The sequence below is a fragment of the Vespa mandarinia genome, chromosome 6 (assembly GCF_050613455.1).
Source record: "Vespa mandarinia isolate Hongniang chromosome 6, ASM5061345v1, whole genome shotgun sequence".
In the NCBI taxonomy this organism is placed as follows: Eukaryota; Metazoa; Arthropoda; class Insecta; order Hymenoptera; family Vespidae; genus Vespa; species Vespa mandarinia.
The window spans coordinates 2285316-2302500 of NC_140815.1; the positions used below are offsets into that span (position 1 = coordinate 2285316).

General features: G+C 28.3%; 2 protein-coding genes across 9 annotated transcripts in view; one reads left to right on the forward strand and one right to left on the reverse strand.

The window, feature by feature from the left end:
- The first annotated feature begins 351 nt into the window (after nucleotides 1–351).
- Nucleotides 352–6427, forward strand: LOC118440797 (uncharacterized). Of its 4 annotated transcripts, XR_014982291.1 has the most exons (17): nucleotides 352–485; nucleotides 752–1259; nucleotides 1330–1951; nucleotides 2017–2453; nucleotides 2521–2722; nucleotides 2809–3229; nucleotides 3288–3581; nucleotides 3699–3852; nucleotides 3964–4199; nucleotides 4318–4528; nucleotides 4603–4982; nucleotides 5058–5159; nucleotides 5267–5427; nucleotides 5505–5625; nucleotides 5759–5805; nucleotides 5905–6064; nucleotides 6316–6427. XR_014982291.1 is itself a non-coding variant. In XM_085657726.1 (16 exons), the coding sequence occupies exons 2-16, from the start codon at nucleotides 752–754 to the stop codon at nucleotides 5918–5920; spliced, it is 3912 nt and encodes a 1303-aa protein (XP_085513852.1). In that variant the 5' UTR covers nucleotides 352–485; the 3' UTR covers nucleotides 5921–6288. The 4 variants fall into 4 exon arrangements, 3 of the variants coding, with proteins under 3 accessions (XP_085513852.1, XP_035720253.2, XP_035720252.2); XM_085657726.1 differs by lacking the exon at nucleotides 6316–6427 and having other exon boundaries at nucleotides 5905–6288; XM_035864359.2 differs by lacking the exon at nucleotides 6316–6427 and having other exon boundaries at nucleotides 418–570; nucleotides 5905–6288.
- A 644-nt stretch (nucleotides 6428–7071) lies between these two features.
- Nucleotides 7072–17185, reverse strand: part of Sap47 (Synapse-associated protein 47kD) — a 56791-nt gene continuing 46677 nt past the window's right edge. The window contains exons 6-9 of one of the 5 annotated variants that reach the window (XM_035864361.2): nucleotides 17160–17185; nucleotides 16521–16669; nucleotides 15281–15451; nucleotides 7072–10421 (exon numbers count right to left, since the gene is read on the reverse strand). The exon at nucleotides 17160–17185 is cut by the window's right edge and continues 114 nt beyond it. In XM_035864361.2, the coding sequence (XP_035720254.1) occupies nucleotides 10246–10421; nucleotides 15281–15451; nucleotides 16521–16669; nucleotides 17160–17185 (522 nt within the window). In that variant the 3' untranslated portion in view covers nucleotides 7072–10245. Of the gene's footprint in view, nucleotides 10673–11046; nucleotides 14324–15280; nucleotides 15452–16520; nucleotides 16670–17159 lie in introns of those variants that run through there. The other 4 variants (XM_035864363.2, XM_035864364.2, XM_035864362.2 and 1 more) reach the window with 4 other exon arrangements.

Below are 17185 nucleotides of genomic sequence, written 5' to 3' on the forward strand. Positions count from 1 at the left end.
TAAATAATTGTATATATTTTTAAAATTTGTCATTTATCCTGTTCAATTAGTAGCCTGTTTTCATAGTTTTTTAATAATATAGAAACTAGAAAATTAACGAAAGTAATTGGTGGCTATATTACGATCTTTGCATATTTTCTGTATTCTGATTGGTGAACTTTTCGATATCTACGTCTTACGAAGAAATTATTGGTTGAATAAGTTTAAGCGCCATAATCGTGAGAAATGAATAAAGCAATGCTGAAAGAATGAAAGCTAAAATGATAGAGGGAGCTATATGATCTTTCTACCAATCAAAATGAATGATCATTGTTGTGGGATATTTTGAAATGAAATAATAACCGTTTGCCGCTACAGTTAGAACACGATTTACGAAGGAAGAAGGAATATTAACGACGCTTTTTCTCTTCAAACTTGTCTAAACTTAGTAAATTGTACACAATACGTTATTAGTTTGGTTCTGTGAAGAGAGATATGAAGTAAAAGTAAATATTTTATTTAATAAAAATAATTATTTAGTTGTTGCTTAAATATTTTGAATTTCTGAAACTAAAAGTTTATATTATAAAAGTATGTTGACACCTTGCTTTTTCATTTGTGCGTTTTTCTATTATTTGAAACGTACTTAGATTTATTAATTTATTAAATTAATTCTATACGTTCACTTATATTCTTTATGTCAAGAGGAATTAAAGTGCCAAATAACAAAAAATAATATATATATTATTAACATAACATTTTATTTTTATAGATGAGTAATACATTAGATTCTATACGACCGTCAGATAAAAATCACACTCGTGAAGAAATGTCATATTTGTTTGGTAGAGATCCTAGTATTTTATCTTATGGACAGAGACCTTGTCCATCTCAAGAAACAAAGAAAAATTTACTTTCTGCATACGAAATTGAATTTGACTCAGCAGAGAACATAGCATCCTTGCTTTCTGATACACAGTCCTTAAAAACAATTAAAGTATACTTACGTTTAAAGCCATTTCCAAGAAAAATCAAGTTATTACCAGAACAAGAAGAAGCTTATAAAGTTATCAATTCCACTACTTTGGCTACAAAGTTGCCATGTCTAGAGAATAACAATAGTTTTGCAAGATCTAAAAATAGTGAGATCACATCTAGAACATATACCTTCACTCAAACATTTGGACCAGAGATAACGCAATTAGAATTATTTGATCAAGCAATAAAGCAACAGATGTTTGATTTTTTAGCTGGACAAAGTTGTAATGTGATGACCTATGGTATGGACTATATATTAAAATTTATTATTTAGATTTTTTGCATATATTTTATATGGTAATATTTCTACAGGTACTACGAACTCTGGAAAGTCATATACGTTGCAAGGAACTATCACATCACCTGGTATCATACCACGCGCTTTAGAATTTGTTTTTTCTATTATCACTCCAAAACCTATACCTTCATATAAGCCTGTACATCATTGCGATGCAATTTTTCTTAATTCTCTTGAACGAGCTCAAGAGTTAGAAGCTAAAACTAAATTATTAAGTTTTAGTTCAGTAGATAGAACTCAATATATAAATACTTACAAGCAAATGCAAACGATATTACAAGAAGAATCACCATTAAGACCTAGCGAATGCAGCGATGCTCATTATTCAGTGTGGGTATCCTTTGCAGAAATATATAATGAAACTATATATGATCTTTTGAGTATTGATTGTCAAAAAAAAAAAGTGCCTCTAAAACTAGCAACCGATAATCGAGGAAGAGCTTTTATCAAAGGTTTGAATACTGTTTATGTTAATTCTGGGGCAGAGGCATATCAAGTTTTAATGGCTGGCCAATATAATTTAAAAGTAGCAGCAACAGCTTTAAATGCAAGAAGTTCAAGATCTCATTGCATATTTACTATTAAACTATTGAAGTATTATTCTGAGAATCTAACAGATTCGGTGGATATAAGCACGTATGTATTTTTATATCTTATTTAATTTTTTAATACAAAGAATTCATTATGATTTCTTTGAACAGATTTTCCTTTTGTGATTTGGCTGGTTCCGAACGTTTAAAGAAAACATTGAATATTGGCGATAGATTAAAGGAAGCACAAAATATTAACACAAGTTTATTAGTCCTAGGGAAGTGTTTAAAGTCAATTTACGAAGGTCAATTATCAAAACTAAAATCTGAACCTATCGTTGGACCTTTCAGGGAATCAAAATTAACAAGATTATTTCAAAGGGCATTATCTGGCAGAGAACAAATTGCTTTAATTGTTAATGTTAATCCTTTACCAAATCTTTATATAGAAACACAAAATGTATTGAATTTTGCAGCAATTGCAAAAAAGATAATCATAGAATCAAAAGTAAAAGAACAGAGAAAGGCAAATTCGAGGTTTTCAAAAATAGTTCAAAAAAGTATACAAAGTGTGACAAATTGGGATGATACAGTTTTGGAAAGTGCAGGTGACAAAATAATACATATTAATAGCTAAAGAATTTTCATTTTTAATACATATTGAATATTTTATAGATTCGCTAAATACAGATACGGAGACAGATATATTGAAGTTTTCTTCTGAAGAAGAATATGAACATTTATTAATAGAAAATAAAGTATTAAGAAAAGAGATTACGGATCTGAAAAATATGGCTTTGACTCGTGACTTCGAAATTCGTCAAGAAATGGTAGATACTTATACTACCATCATTAAGAAGCTTGAGAATGATTGGAAGTATGTATTTATGAATTGATAATATATCTTTTTTATATCAATATTGTGTATATTACTATATGTATTACTATGATTATAATGTATAGGGCTCGTATAAGAGATGTTGAAGAACAACAAGAAGATACTTTGCAATGGTCTATCAAACAAGTAGAAGAATACTATAAACAAAAAATGGCACAGTTAAGTAGTAGAAAAAGGCACCGGTCTTGTTTATCCAACGAAGATGATGTTGCTGATCAAACTAATGCATTTGAATCTGAAATTTCTCACTTAACTTCTAAAGTAGTGTCTATGAAAGATACTATTCAAGAATTAAAAAAAAGTAATCAAGTTTTGAGTATAGAAAAAAATAAAGTTGAATTTGAATTGAGCTTGACAAAGGATGATTTAAAGCATGCGAAATGTTTATTGGATGCTGCTCAGAAAGATCTTTCTAATGGCGAGGAAACGGAATATTATATAGAAGAGATTAAGTCACAATTATCTTCCAAGGAAGAACATATCAAGGTATTTAATTTGTATAAAATGTTATAGAAATAAATTTGTTATTTACAATATGTTTTAGAAACTTAAAGAATTTTTGAATGAAGCAAAAGAAGAATATATTACTATCACAAATGATGCACGAAAAAAAGAAATTCAAATAAAAGAACAAGAGGAATTAATGGTAGAATATGAAGACAAGATAGACGAATTGCAAGAACAATTCGATCGAGCTAATTATTGTCTTGCAGAGCAAACTAAAACTATAGAAATATTAGAGGATAATAATCAGTCAATGGCGGATAAAATATTTGAATTGGAAAATAAATTGAAATTAATGAATGAAAAGTATGAGGTTACTTCTTGCAAGCAGGAAGTATGTATAACTATAATAATATAAGTATATAAGAAACTTTCTTTTTTCTTTTAAAAATATGTGTTATTATTTTAATATTTTCTGTTTTTTTTTTTTTGTTTTTTTTTTTTTATGAAGATATCAGAAAAATCAGAAAATTATGTAACAAGTGATTCTTGTGAGGATGTAATTATAAAAACAGAATTAATTTCGGAAGATGAAATGCAATCAGAAGGAAAATTAAATAATTTGGATACAAAAAAAGAGATTTCTGAAGAAAAAATAATCCTTGGTATGTGATTATCTAATTAATATAGCTAATTTTTTTTCTTTTCTTTTTTTTTCTTTTTTTTTTCTTTTTTTTTTTTTTTTTTTTAAGGATAAATTACGATTAACTTTGTAGAATCAGAGGAAAAAATAATACAAACACGATCAACATCGAAAGAAGATAAAAGCTGTCAAACTATTACATTAGTTACACAAGAAGTAATCATGCAAACTAGTATTTTAGAAAATTTTTCAAAAGAGATATCTGTTCAAACGAATGATGATATAAATTACGAAGAAAGGGAGAAAAAATATAAAGAACTAAAGGCTAAATGTAACGAAGTAGAAGCAGAGTACAAAGAGGCACATGTAGTATGTGATTTATATAATATGCAAATACTAAATAATAAATATCATATGCACACAAATGATATTTTTTTAATATCATTCAAAGTGATTTATTATTATTATTTTGTTTTTCTTTTTCAAGAAATTAGATGATGATCTTAAAATTATAAAGGAACTACAAGAAAAGATTACTGAACTGGATATAAATTTAGATACAAAACAAAAAGAAAAACATGATCTAGAAATGTTGATGGAAGAAAATAAAAAACAACAGCAAGCGTTGCAGGAGAAGTTAGAAGAATTTAATCAAAAGGAAAAGGATAAGGACAATGAGATTACAGCTATTCAAAAAGGTTTGTTCTTCTGTTGATATTAAAATGTAATATATTATATTATTTTTATTATATAATTATTAACACATTAACAGAACTGAAACAAATGATACAAGCGAAGGATGCTGAAGAAAAATCAGCTCTTTCTATGGAAAAAGAACTTAAGGAGACACTGCGAGCTTTGGCCGATACCAAGAAAATTCTATCTTGTAAGGAACAACAAGTGAACAATTTAGAAACACGTTTGATAACTTTAGAACAAACTACGAAGTTTTTGGAACTTATTCAAAAAGATAAAGAGGAACAGCAAGAAGAAAGGGAAAAATTAAGAAATATCAATGACATATTAAAAGAAGATCTTGCCACTAAAGAACGTGAGATGGAAGAATTTAAAAAGAACAGAAATGAAACCTTAAGTAAATATGATAATTTGATAAAGTCTTTGCAAGAGGATGTAGACAGACAAAAACGTGAGGTTCGTATTTCTTTTTGTATTTAAAGAAATATTAGTATTTTTAGAAAATCCTATAAAGAATGACATATTTTACAGGTCATGAGATACCAAGAATTATTTTGTAGGCAAACTACGCCAACCCCAAGTAAGGAAGAATGTAAAAAATTGCGAAGTCAAGTTGAATACTTACAAGAAAGGGTATGTGTAAATATATGTGTGCATTTTACGATAAAGAAACGACAATTGTTATTACGTTTAATTTCCTTTTGTCTTTTTTTTTCTTTTCTTTTTTTTTTTTTTTCAAGTTAAAAAATTACGAGACATCACAGAAGTCGAAAGGAAATGAAAATAACGTTGAAAATGAAGTGGTATCTATTGAACGTTCTATAAAGAGAAAAGGTAGAAAGAAGGAAGCTCAATTGTTAGTCCAACCTGAAATCATTGATCTATCAGGTTCAGAATCTAAGTGAGTATATTGAATATTTAATAACTCTGGAACATAATACGTTGTTACATTACACGTTGTTTATCATTTTTTAATAGACGCGATTTAAAGCTTGAACCTCCAGGTAGTGAGCAAACAGAGAGAAAAAGAACAACTCGCAAAAAGAAATTATTCATAGCGAATGACGAATCTTTGCAAGATATTGATCCTGTTGAAATTGTAAGTAAAATCTTTACGTTTAGTTGTGCATTTATTGGTTTTTTATTTTTTTTTTTTTTTTATTGTTATCGTTACAATATTTAGCAAATATTTATTTATTTATTTTTTTTTTTTTTTTGTTGTTTTGTCTTAGGAATCTACTCCATCAATACCACTTCGTAGTTTAAGAAGTAGAAGAAAGTAAGTTTTTGGTACTGTATATAGTTAACCAATTATGAAATAGAATACTTTTTCGATAACCTTTGAAGAGTAAACATAATTAAATATCATTATTCGAAGATCCCTGTCACTGTGATAAATATTTCTCATAATTAAAATAAGAGGATATACACAATTTGTTAATAGTGTATATAGATACCAAACTATTCATAAATATTAAAGAATGTATTAAGACTATTTTATTATTGTATATACGTTATACTACAGGACTACATACAGAGTGAGTATTTTTTTAAATTTAGACACTTAAATATCTCGAAAACAATGTATTTTTAAAAAGAAAGTTTGAAAGTTGTTTCATTGTGGGGAAGGGGGCGGCCAAACGTGACAGAATTATTTCTTTCAGATTCGATGATCGTTTTCGAGATCATTTCAAGATTAATTTTATTTTATTTTATTTTATTTTATTTTATTTTATTTTATTTTTTTATATGGAAATCAATAATTTTTATAATGGCATCTTATTTGCAGTAATAACAATTGATGTACTTTTAATTCCTCTGTGTATATTCAATATTTTATGAAGAGACCTCATACAAGATAATGAACGTTTGTAAATAATAAAATTTGATTTCGATTAACAGGATCGTTTTTAAGATAAGTCTTGGATTGTTTTTTCTTTTAATGCTAATAAAAACATATATTTTAGCAGTGACAATTTAATGAAAAATTAAGACTCCATCTTTTATAAATCTATTCTTTTGTAGCTTTCTTTTGTACTTTTCTTTTTTTTTTTTATTCTTATAATTACACATTTTATTTTTTATATTTATTTATTTTTAATAACTAGAAAAGATTATATTTTTATATGATTTATGGTTGATAAAAATGATACTTAAACACACAAAATGGGTTTATAATATTTTAAATAAAAACATATTTTATATAAACATTCTGTGTTATTTATAACAGGAATGTTAGAGCAAGGATAAGAGATTAGTCAAGATATTTTATTTCTTTTTATTTTTTATATTTTACACGACTTCTCTTGTTACATTCCCGCAGTTATATTAATAATGTTTTCATAGTTCTGTTATTTTATGTTTGCGCCATTATATTTTCATTAATATTCATTATATATTATCATACTTTCAATGGAGTCAACAACATATATATATTTATTTATATGTATATATGTATATATTTATATAGCTATCGGGTGTTGTATGCTCGTGTTTTATGAGTGAATGCACTGTACCGTAAGATAACTTTATTATACAATTCACATTCATTTTATTTTATTTTATTTTACTTTTTATCTTTATTTAATCATTCATTTGTTTTTTTTTGTTCTTTTTTAGTTTTTATTTTAATTTTTTTTTATCTGGGGGCTGCCGAAGTACACCTCTCTCACTTTTTTTTTTGGCCATTACAAGATTTTGTTTCTTTCTCTTATTTGTCTTTCCATTCCTTCATACAGAGATTAAGGGTTCAAAGGACCATCTTACATTTTTAAAAACAGTTACTATCGGTGATCTCAAGAATTTTATCTTTACGAACACCCGTTGGAAAAAAAGAGAAAAAAAAATGATATTAGTGTAATTAGTCGAAGAAAATGATAAAATAGGGATACAATCGATGATTTGAAGAAAAAAAGAAGAAAAAAAATATATGTAAATGTCTCTCACACATTACACGTACATGCTAGATTATATCATAAAACTATTCTCGATCAGACTTAGGCCAAAGTTAATTAGCGATTTCTTAAATTTACACACGCTTGCTCGTTAATTAATGCTCATTAAATTATAATTTACAAACAATACGATTTTTAAAATCACGATTTAAACGTTGGGTTCAGGATTAACGATTCCTTGCGAGAACTTTCCTTTCTTACGTAAATTTTCTTTTATCATTAGCTAAAAACAAATTTTTCTTTTTTTCCTTTCTAAACAATCAATGATGATTATTATTCAAAAGATAAAAAAAAAAATAAATAAAACGAATGAATAAATAATGGAAGAACTCGATGATCTGTACTCAACATATAAAACGGCATACGCTGACAAATATACGAATGATTCCAACGATTAATAATCAAACATATAATATACTGTGTCTGATTTTTTTGTTCATTCTATTTTACTTTACATACGATCTTTTATAATAAATTTTTTCCATATTTTAATTATGGAAGAAAATCGATAGAAGAATGATAACGAGACAAAACGTTTTTACATACGTATTTCACATAAATGCTGCTCTATCTCTCTCTCTCTCTCTCTCTCTCTTTCTAAATGCATATCTGCGTCCAATCGAAATTAAAATTCATCTATTTTCTCTAAACTCGGTAAAGAAGACAAAAGAAGAAAAATAATTTTTGTGTAGGCCTTTGCAGAAACAGCAAAAACACGAAGTGGACGGCACACAGTGAGATATATTGTCAACGATTTGTCTCGTATCTCTTATCAATTAGATTTTCTTCAATCGCGATCTTTGAAATAAGTCCTTTTGGAAAAGTGTTGAAACGCGAAATTAAACGAAATACGATTGAAATGGTACGATTATTATAATTAATTATCGTCATCGTCGTTATCGTTGCCCGACTTTCGTTATCCGTGGTTTATGATGCGCTCGATTCATTAAATTTCAAAAATTTCTCGCCAATGGATACAAATAATGTAAGGACGTTTTTTTTTTCGAGCGTTGCAATGAGAACGTCGTTGTCAATAAATTATGATAATGATTTCGTCATTGTCGTTGTCATCGTCATCGTCGTCATTGATTTGTTCGAGAGGAAAAAAATGGTGTCCTTCGGCACACACACGGCAGTATATATATACACACACATACATGACATATATATATATATATATATATATATATATATATATGTATATATGTATATAATATATATAATTTTTTCATGAAAAAGTTTCTTAGATCCTTCGAACCCGATGAAGATCGATCGATTCGACGATCCATCTATCTTTTTTCTTTCATTTTCATTTTCTTCTTTTTTTTTTCTTGATTTTTTTTCTATTTCTCAGGGGATAAAGGCAAATGAAAAAAAAAAGGAAAAGAACTTCGCACAATACAATGTATTTGAATATAATGATTTCTCTTATTTCGATAACAGTTTTCCATTCATATGCGTGTCGACGAAACGATGCCGATCAAATTATTATCCATTAAATCTTAATCGATGTTATAAATCGACAGAACGTTTTTTTTTGTTATTTATCGTTTTTTTTTTCTTTTTTTTTCCTTTTCTTTTTTTTTTTTTTTCATTGCCGAACCCTTATATCGATATTATTTTTAATGTTCAATATTTAAATTACATTTTCATCTTGACGCATCATCATCCTAAGAATTGACATAATTCTGGTGTTTAATTATTGTATTCATACGTTCATCCATCTCATCGTCTGACAGTATATAGATTATATTAAGTATCGGATTATAATAAGGAAGCTTGATCGAAAAAGATATTATAAATAATTCAATTAATTTTCGAGGTATGGTAGATATAAATGGTTAGTCGAACGCGAGATTGTCTTTGATAATTTAACGTCTTTTCACTTTTTTTTTTCTTTTCTTTGTTTTTTTTTTTTTTTTTGTTTTTTTTTGTTTAATTTATTTTTATCTCGGTTATATATTTTTTCTTTAACGAAATATTTTCCTGAAGAGAGAACGTCAATCTGTAAAAAGAAAGAGAAAAAAAACGCTTCGTCGGTTCGTCGTCTTCATCGTGCTCGAGGATCGCAATGGGTTTTAATGTGTTGTCTTTTTAGAGAGAAAATATGATTAATTGGAAATAAGGGAGAAAAATTCTCTTTCTTTTTCTCTCATACACGCGCGCGCACGAGTGCACGCAAAACATACACACAACGGAAACATACGTATACAGTTTTATCCTTACAATCTGTAGATAGTCACATTCAGTCTCTCTCTCTCTCTCTTTCTCTCTCTCTCATTCTCTCTTTTCTTCAAGATTACAATCACAGAATATAATCAATGTTTCAAGTCGACGACGCTTATTGACATATTTGACGACGATCGAGATACGATCATCAATAAGTCTCGCGTTGACTTTTTTTTTTATTTCCAACCATCACAATGTTTATCGATTCGATTAAAAACGAATAACAGATCGAGAAAATCAATCGGATAGAAAATGATCGATATCTCGTCGCCGCACGATCGTTTTTATTCTTTCCTTACCACCTCAACGTTTATTTAATAATTATCAAACGCGATAACACGCACGCATTATATTTATATAAAAGAATAGTAATAATAATAATAATAATAATAATAATAATAATAATTATATAATAATAATAATAATAATAATAATAATTATTATTATTATTATTATTATAAAAAGAAAACCAGGAAAACAAGAAATACAAAAAAAATATTATATTATATATTATAGCGATAATAAGGATTCTCTCTTTAACCGGTTACTGAGAAAATCTTCTCGTCATCGTTGAGTATCTCGTCGATCTGCTTCTCCCAGTCTTCCTTATCCCCGATAACGTCGTTTATTAATGCGATGTTCCTTTCCTGGCCACTCGAAACAAACTCGTAATCCTTCAGCTCGGCTTCCAATTCGCGTTCCCAATCTTCTTCTGCGGAGAGAGTCACAAGGAGCGTTGGTAGCTATTTAGCCATAGGGCCATGTTGTTGGACTGTGTTCTTTCGTGTTTTCTATGTATCGTATATTGTATATGTGTCTCTCATTTGTATACGTGTCGTATAGTATATTACGTACGCGTGAGATTATTTCAACGCGTACGTAAGTACATATGTTTTTGTCTGATGTGAGTGAGTGAGTGAGTGAGTGAGTGTATGTGTGTGTGTGTGTGTGGGTCCTATGTGTCTGTGTTTAAAAGGGATAGAAACGACATTGGTATGTGTCACTGTAATAGGTTGGTACGTGTAATGCGGGTTAAGAGCAGATAAAAAAAAAAAAAAAAAAAAAAAATAAAAATAAACAAATCACGAGGATGGAAAACCGAGAAAACCGAAAAAAAAAAATGGGATCATGACCGCGAGTACGAGAATTTTGAACCGGCGATGATATTAAATGTGTTGTTAATATACTCTCTTTTTTGCATATTTATTTATTTATTTTGCTTTTCCTCGTTTTCCCTTTTCTTTCCTTTTCCTTTCTCTTTTCCTATTTCCTCTTTTCAACTCTTATTCGCGAATATTCGAAATATTATTTTATATCAATGCATGAATGATCGAACAATCGGATAGATCGATTGATCGATTGATAGACAGATCCTACGATCCTTTTTTTTTGTGAAAAGTAAAATTCATTTAAAGACCAAACGAGTACGAGCTGGCGCAAATCGCTAATCATAAGTCTCTATAATTCGAGAAATCATATATATTATATATATATATATATATATTTTTATTTTTATACAATATACATATAACACGGGTCCTTTCTAAATCACGTAAGCGTATCGATAATTGAAGGAATGATAATATGAAACTCAGTCGATGATAAGAATACTGTATTCCGTTCTTCCTCTAGTTTTTTCTTTCATTTAAAGAACTATTACATCTCTGTCTCTCTCTTTTCTTTCTTTCTTTTTATCTTTTTTTATTTTCTCTTTCTTTTTTTTTAACATTGAAAAACTGGCCGAGTCGAACGCTCGCTGCCATTTTTCGATTTCACCGTAATTAGAATATTAACACGATATATGATGATATATAATAATAATAATAATAATAATAATAATAATAATAATAATAACAACAATAATAATAATAATAATATAAATGCAATTTATAATAACGATGATAACAATAACAATATAATAATAATCATATTAATTGCGTTAGAAATTGCAAAAACGAGATCGTACTTTTATCTTCCCTTCCGGATCTGTTATCTTTTCTTTTTTTCTTCCTTTTTTTCTTTTCACTTCACATGAAAACATGATCGGTCTACGTACGAGATGTAAATGAATATCATACGGACATTTATTTTCTTTTTATTTTTTCTCTTATTTTTCTTTTTTTTAATTTTTTTCTTTTTTTTTTCGTTGAACACCGTTCAAACGTGCGTCCACGTAGAAAAACTCGAAGACATCGTGCTACTTAATTATTTCTAAATTATTTTTATTATTTTCTTTGTTATTATTTTTATTATTTTCACTCGTTCATGTTAGACAGGATGAGAAAAGAAAAGTAAAGAAGAGAAGAGAGAAAAAAAAGAAAGGAAAAGAAAAAAAAAAGAAAGATCGAAAGAAAAATTCATTTGATTTAACTGCGGCCGCAAGAAACGAGACGAAGTTTTTTTTTTATTTCTTCGTATTTCTATCTCTTTCTTTCGTATATTTTTTTTCTCTTTTTCCTCTCTCTATTTAATTTTCTCTATCTTTATCTCACTCCCTCTTTCTCTCTCTCTCTCTCTCTCTCTCTCTCTCTCTCTTTCTCATTTTTTCGTTATTTATGCCTTTTAACTTACACCCCCAAACCACCCCCGTAAAACGCGTATTGTCATTCAATGAATTATTATTGTTTATTTAGTTTTCACCGACTCCTCTCTCTCTCTCTCTCTCTCTCTCTCTCTGTCTCTCTCTCTCTCTCTCTCTTTCTTTTTATCTTTCTGTCTCTCTTTTTTTTTTTAAGTCATTACTCGTTAATTAATCTCTTATTAGGAAGGTACCTATGCTTAGAGGCGCGCCGACAAATCTTTAGGTCGCGACATTAATTTCGTTTATTCTTTGTTATCGCTATTATTTTTCTCTATCTCATTCTCTGTCTCTTTCTCTCTCTCTCTCTCTCTCCCTCTCCTTCTTTTCTCTTTTTCTCTTTTTTATTTCTTTCTCTTACGTTTGTTCTTCCCATTAATTAATTCGACCCTTAAAGAAGATTCACGCGTAAATCGTTCGCACTTTTTCTCTGTCCTTTCGAGTTAGTATCATTTCTTTATTATATGGTTTCTCTTACTTCTTTTTTTTTCTTTTTCCTTTTTTTTTTTTTTTTTTTTTTTTTTTTTAATTATTATTATTATTATAAGTATTATTATTCTTCTTATTATTATTATTCTTATTATTATTATTATTATTATTATTATTATTATTATTATTATTTTCCTTTAATTTATACCTTAATTATTTATTAGTGCTTATTATTTTTTTTCTTTTTCTTTCTTTCTTTTTATTTTTTTTTTTGCATTTTTCTTTTTTTTCCTTTTTTTTTTGTTGTTTTAAATGACGTTTTACAACACGGAGAGAATCGAGAAGAGACAAGATTAATTAGATTTTTTTTTTTTTTTTGACAGACAGACGATAGACAAACGGACAGACATACAAGACATTTAGTCGAATATCTTGGCTTGCTTTTTGTTTGTTTGTTTGGTATTTTTTTTTCTTTCTTTAATTATTCGATTATATTATATTACGTTCTCTCCCACTCTCTCATTCTATTTCTCTCTCTCTCTCTCTCTCTCTCTCTCTCTCTCTCTCTCTCTCTCTCTCATTTTCTCTCGTTCTCTCTTTTTCTCTTCGACCATACGGAAATGTCTCTGAGGTCTTTCTCTCTTTCTCTCCCTTTCTCTCATACCATTCCTCTCATACTGATTACAACACTTTCTATTACCTCATAAATACTACACTCTCTTGCTCTTAAATACCTAACTTATTAGCTTTTTTTGTTTGTTTGTTTTTTTTTTCTTTTTCTTACATTACCTCGAACATTATTAATTCTTATTACTGACTAGGTTATTTATGACAATAATATGTATAACCAGCGATGACAGTGTAACAATAATCATAATAATATTCCTAAACTTTCAATTAGTTTAGAAGTGATCTTAGACGACCGACATGAAATCGCGATGACTGTCGGCGATGAGAGAATGAATCGAACGTAGTCGTTTGGGAAAAAAGGATCGTCGGTGCATAATTTAATAATAATAATAATAATAATAATAAATAATTAATGCTAATAACATGTATAATATATAATATATAATATATAATATATAATATATAATAATAATAATAATAATAATAATAATAATAATAATAATAATAATAATAATAATAATAATAATAATAATAATAATAATACTAACTCGTTTGATGAATAGTTAGTAAATGAAAGTAATGCGCAATGGTAATGAATGTAAAAAAATAAAAAGAGAGACGTTTCATTTGAGTGTTATCACGGAAATTTAAATTCAAGGAAAACAAAAAAAAAAAAAAAAAGAAAGAACGAAAGAAGAAACGAAAAAGAAAAAAAAATAACATCAGAACCGAAATCGTCGATTTTACGAAAGAAAAGGAAAACGGAAAAGAGAAATAATAATAAAAGAAAAGGGTTTAAGCTTGTCGTATTCTCTGAAGAATCGGGGGGTGTGCTTTTTGGATAATGGCAATATGGGAGTTCTCCTCTTCTTTTTAGGCTGTTGACAAAATAGAAATGGAAAGCGGTCGTTTAGTTGACAGGCGTCATTAGATTTCTCGAGATATACGCAAGGCTCAACATAAACGAGAAGAGAGTTCTGTAATAGATATACACGCTTAGATATTTGCAAACGAGCAAACTTTAAACTTCTAATATAACGAGAGAGGAATTAAAAGCACAGATAAGAGGAAGTAGAAGAAAAAGAAAAGGGAAAAAAGAAGAAGTAGAAGAAGAAAAAAACGAAAAGAAGAAGAAGAAAGAAAGAAAGCAAACAAGAGAGAGAGAGAGAGAGAGAGAGAGAGAGAGAGAGAGAGAGAGAGAGAGAGAGAGAGAAAAATTTTAAAGAAGGTCGGAAAGCTGCCATTGCTGAGAGCTGCCGTTGGTCAAGAGGGTTTTTCGTAATGGGATTCATTACAAACAAAAACTACGTTACGACATTAAACGTGAGAGAATCATAAAAAAAAACGACATATATATATTTATATATAAATATATAGGTATATATATATATATATATATATATATATATATATAGGTCAAGTTCGAAGCTTCTCACGATGGTATTGCTTCTTTGATATACTCACGAGGAAAGTATTCTTGGACCGTGTCGAGGAATCGGACCGATTCGATCTTTATCGATCGATTCTTTCCTTAAATGAAACAATTTATCTCTCTCGAAATATATTTAAAAATTTTCTTTACAAAAAAAAAAAAAAAAGAAAAAAAAAATCGATATAACGCCAAAGAGAACACCCTTCTAAGGAAAGAATCGATCTAATCGTATGTCTGTTACTCGAAATTTCGTTGGTGGTCGTAACGAATCTAATCCTATTCCTTTTTTATTATTATTATTATTTTTATTTTGTTCTTTTTTTTTTTTTTTTTTTTTTTTTTTTTCATTCGTCAAAAGACAATTTTAATGATCTAATATTCGTTAAATATTATTATTATCACAGACAAATAATTCAGATGTTAGAAAAACGTCCTTAAACTTTACGTTACGTAAATGTTATCAATTTAATAAAATTGTTAGCGACGACCAACGATCACTGACCTTTCGATGGTTGCATTCCCAGCTTTTTCATGCCTTCTCGAACCTCCTCAAGGTCCGTGTCCGAGACCCTCATACTATCGGAAACGAATTCGTGACCTGGTGAATCGGCCAACGTGTTGTTATTGCCCGTCGTCACAGTGGTACTCGTTTCTTGGCCAGTGGTCACTTGAACTGTTTGCAATACAACACTCACGGCTAAACTAGAAGGGTCGTATCTAGCACTAGCACACTACAAACTATTAAATAATTTAATTCACTATGATACTAACTGGGCTGTTACGTTCTAAAGCTGAACGTGCAAAAGAAATGATAAACATATGGACGTTGTTCTTCGAACGTTTGTGAGAATTATTTCGTGAAAAAGAAAAGGAAAAAAAAAAGGAAAAAAAAAAGGAAAAAAAAAAATCGATATTATACCAAAACTTTTTGTTGCTTCAATTTCGTATAATTGATTGGTAATAAAAAATGAAGAAAAAAAAAAAAAAAGAAATAAGGGAACTCATTCTCGAATATTAAAGAAAAATTCGTGCAAAATTTCCACAGTATTATTTTTTTTGAATCATTCGATATTCTTCGTATAAATAGAATAATTTCAACGTCAATGTTAATAAATAAATTAAAAAAAAAAAAAAAGAAAAAAAAAAATAAATAAAAGAAAAGAACAGAAATTCCAATTAAATAAATAAATAATAAAAATTTCACAATACGAAAGTCTCAACAAAGAAATCATTTCATGCCTTCTTTACTACGAAGCCAAATCAAAAACTTCATTTAATCTATTTATATAGTTCTCTTAAATCGACGTAACACTAAAGCTTAACGCTTTTACAGAAAGCGTGCGCGACGAACATCATTTTGAATTACATGCCAAAATCAACGTTGAATGACTAAATAACGACGATCGGAATATCATAAATGTGTGTGTGTGTGTGTGTTTGTATATATATATATATATATATATATATATATATATATATATATTCAGATCGTCGTATGCTTTTCATACTCGAAGCACAAGAAATTTTCGAATGGTTTAAATCTGTTATATATAAAAAAGAAAAAAAAAAGGAAATATACGTGTCGTAAAGAATAAAATAGATACGTGTAAGTGTTCGAATAAAATTACGTGACATTAGTGCTTCGAGTAATACGTATAAAAAAAATAAAAAAAAAGATAAATAATAAATACAAAAACAAATAAGTCAATAAAAGAGAGATATAACATGAAATATAAAAATACCTTGAGTATGATCCATGCTATCGGTGGTGCTGAGATTTTGATTGGGGTTTTCACTTTGCTGTTGGTTGGCCATCGCGTTAAGCTCGTGGCTCTGTCGTAGTAACGACACTCGGTAGAAATAATTGCGCCAAAATTCGTCCTCCGATACGCTGTCGATCAGATAGATTAGCAATATGTTAATACGATCTCGTTTATCGATGCGCACTTTTGTTTAAAACTTTCGACTTTCGCGGATATGCCAATTAATAATTCGTATAATATCGTCGCTTGCGTGAATTAATTAGCATCAGAGATGAAATCATCAATTCTATAGTTGACGCTCCGATGGATTTTCCTGATTTGCCTTTATTCAAGTATATATATATATATATATATATATATATATATATATATCATTTTATTACGGTTTATCGAATCTACTAATTAATATTTTTAATTACGATATCTGGAATAAGTTAGACAAAAGTCGAATATTAAGGAGAATTCTTTTTTCTTCTTTCTTTTCCTTTAAAAAAAATTCTTTTTTCTTCTTTCTTTTCTTTTGAAAAAAAAAAAAAAAAAAAAAAAAAAAAAAAAAAAAATAAAAAGAAAAAAAAAAGAACAAGAAACAACATTAACAATGAAATATAGCATACTCACACTTTCGGAACCAATTCGTATCTCAT

What these genes read in the sequence shown, in the direction of transcription:
- LOC118440797 (XM_085657726.1), top strand. Translation starts at nt 752, where the DNA reads ATGAGTAATACATTAGATTCTATACGACCGTCAGATAAAAATCACACT. An exon ending in TTGTAATGTGATGACCTATG is followed by an intron (nt 1,260 to 1,329) that starts GTATGGACTATA and finishes ATATTTCTACAG; the next exon opens with GTACTACGAACTCTGGAAAG. An exon ending in TAGACAGACAAAAACGTGAG is followed by an intron (nt 4,983 to 5,057) that starts GTTCGTATTTCT and finishes CATATTTTACAG; the next exon opens with GTCATGAGATACCAAGAATT.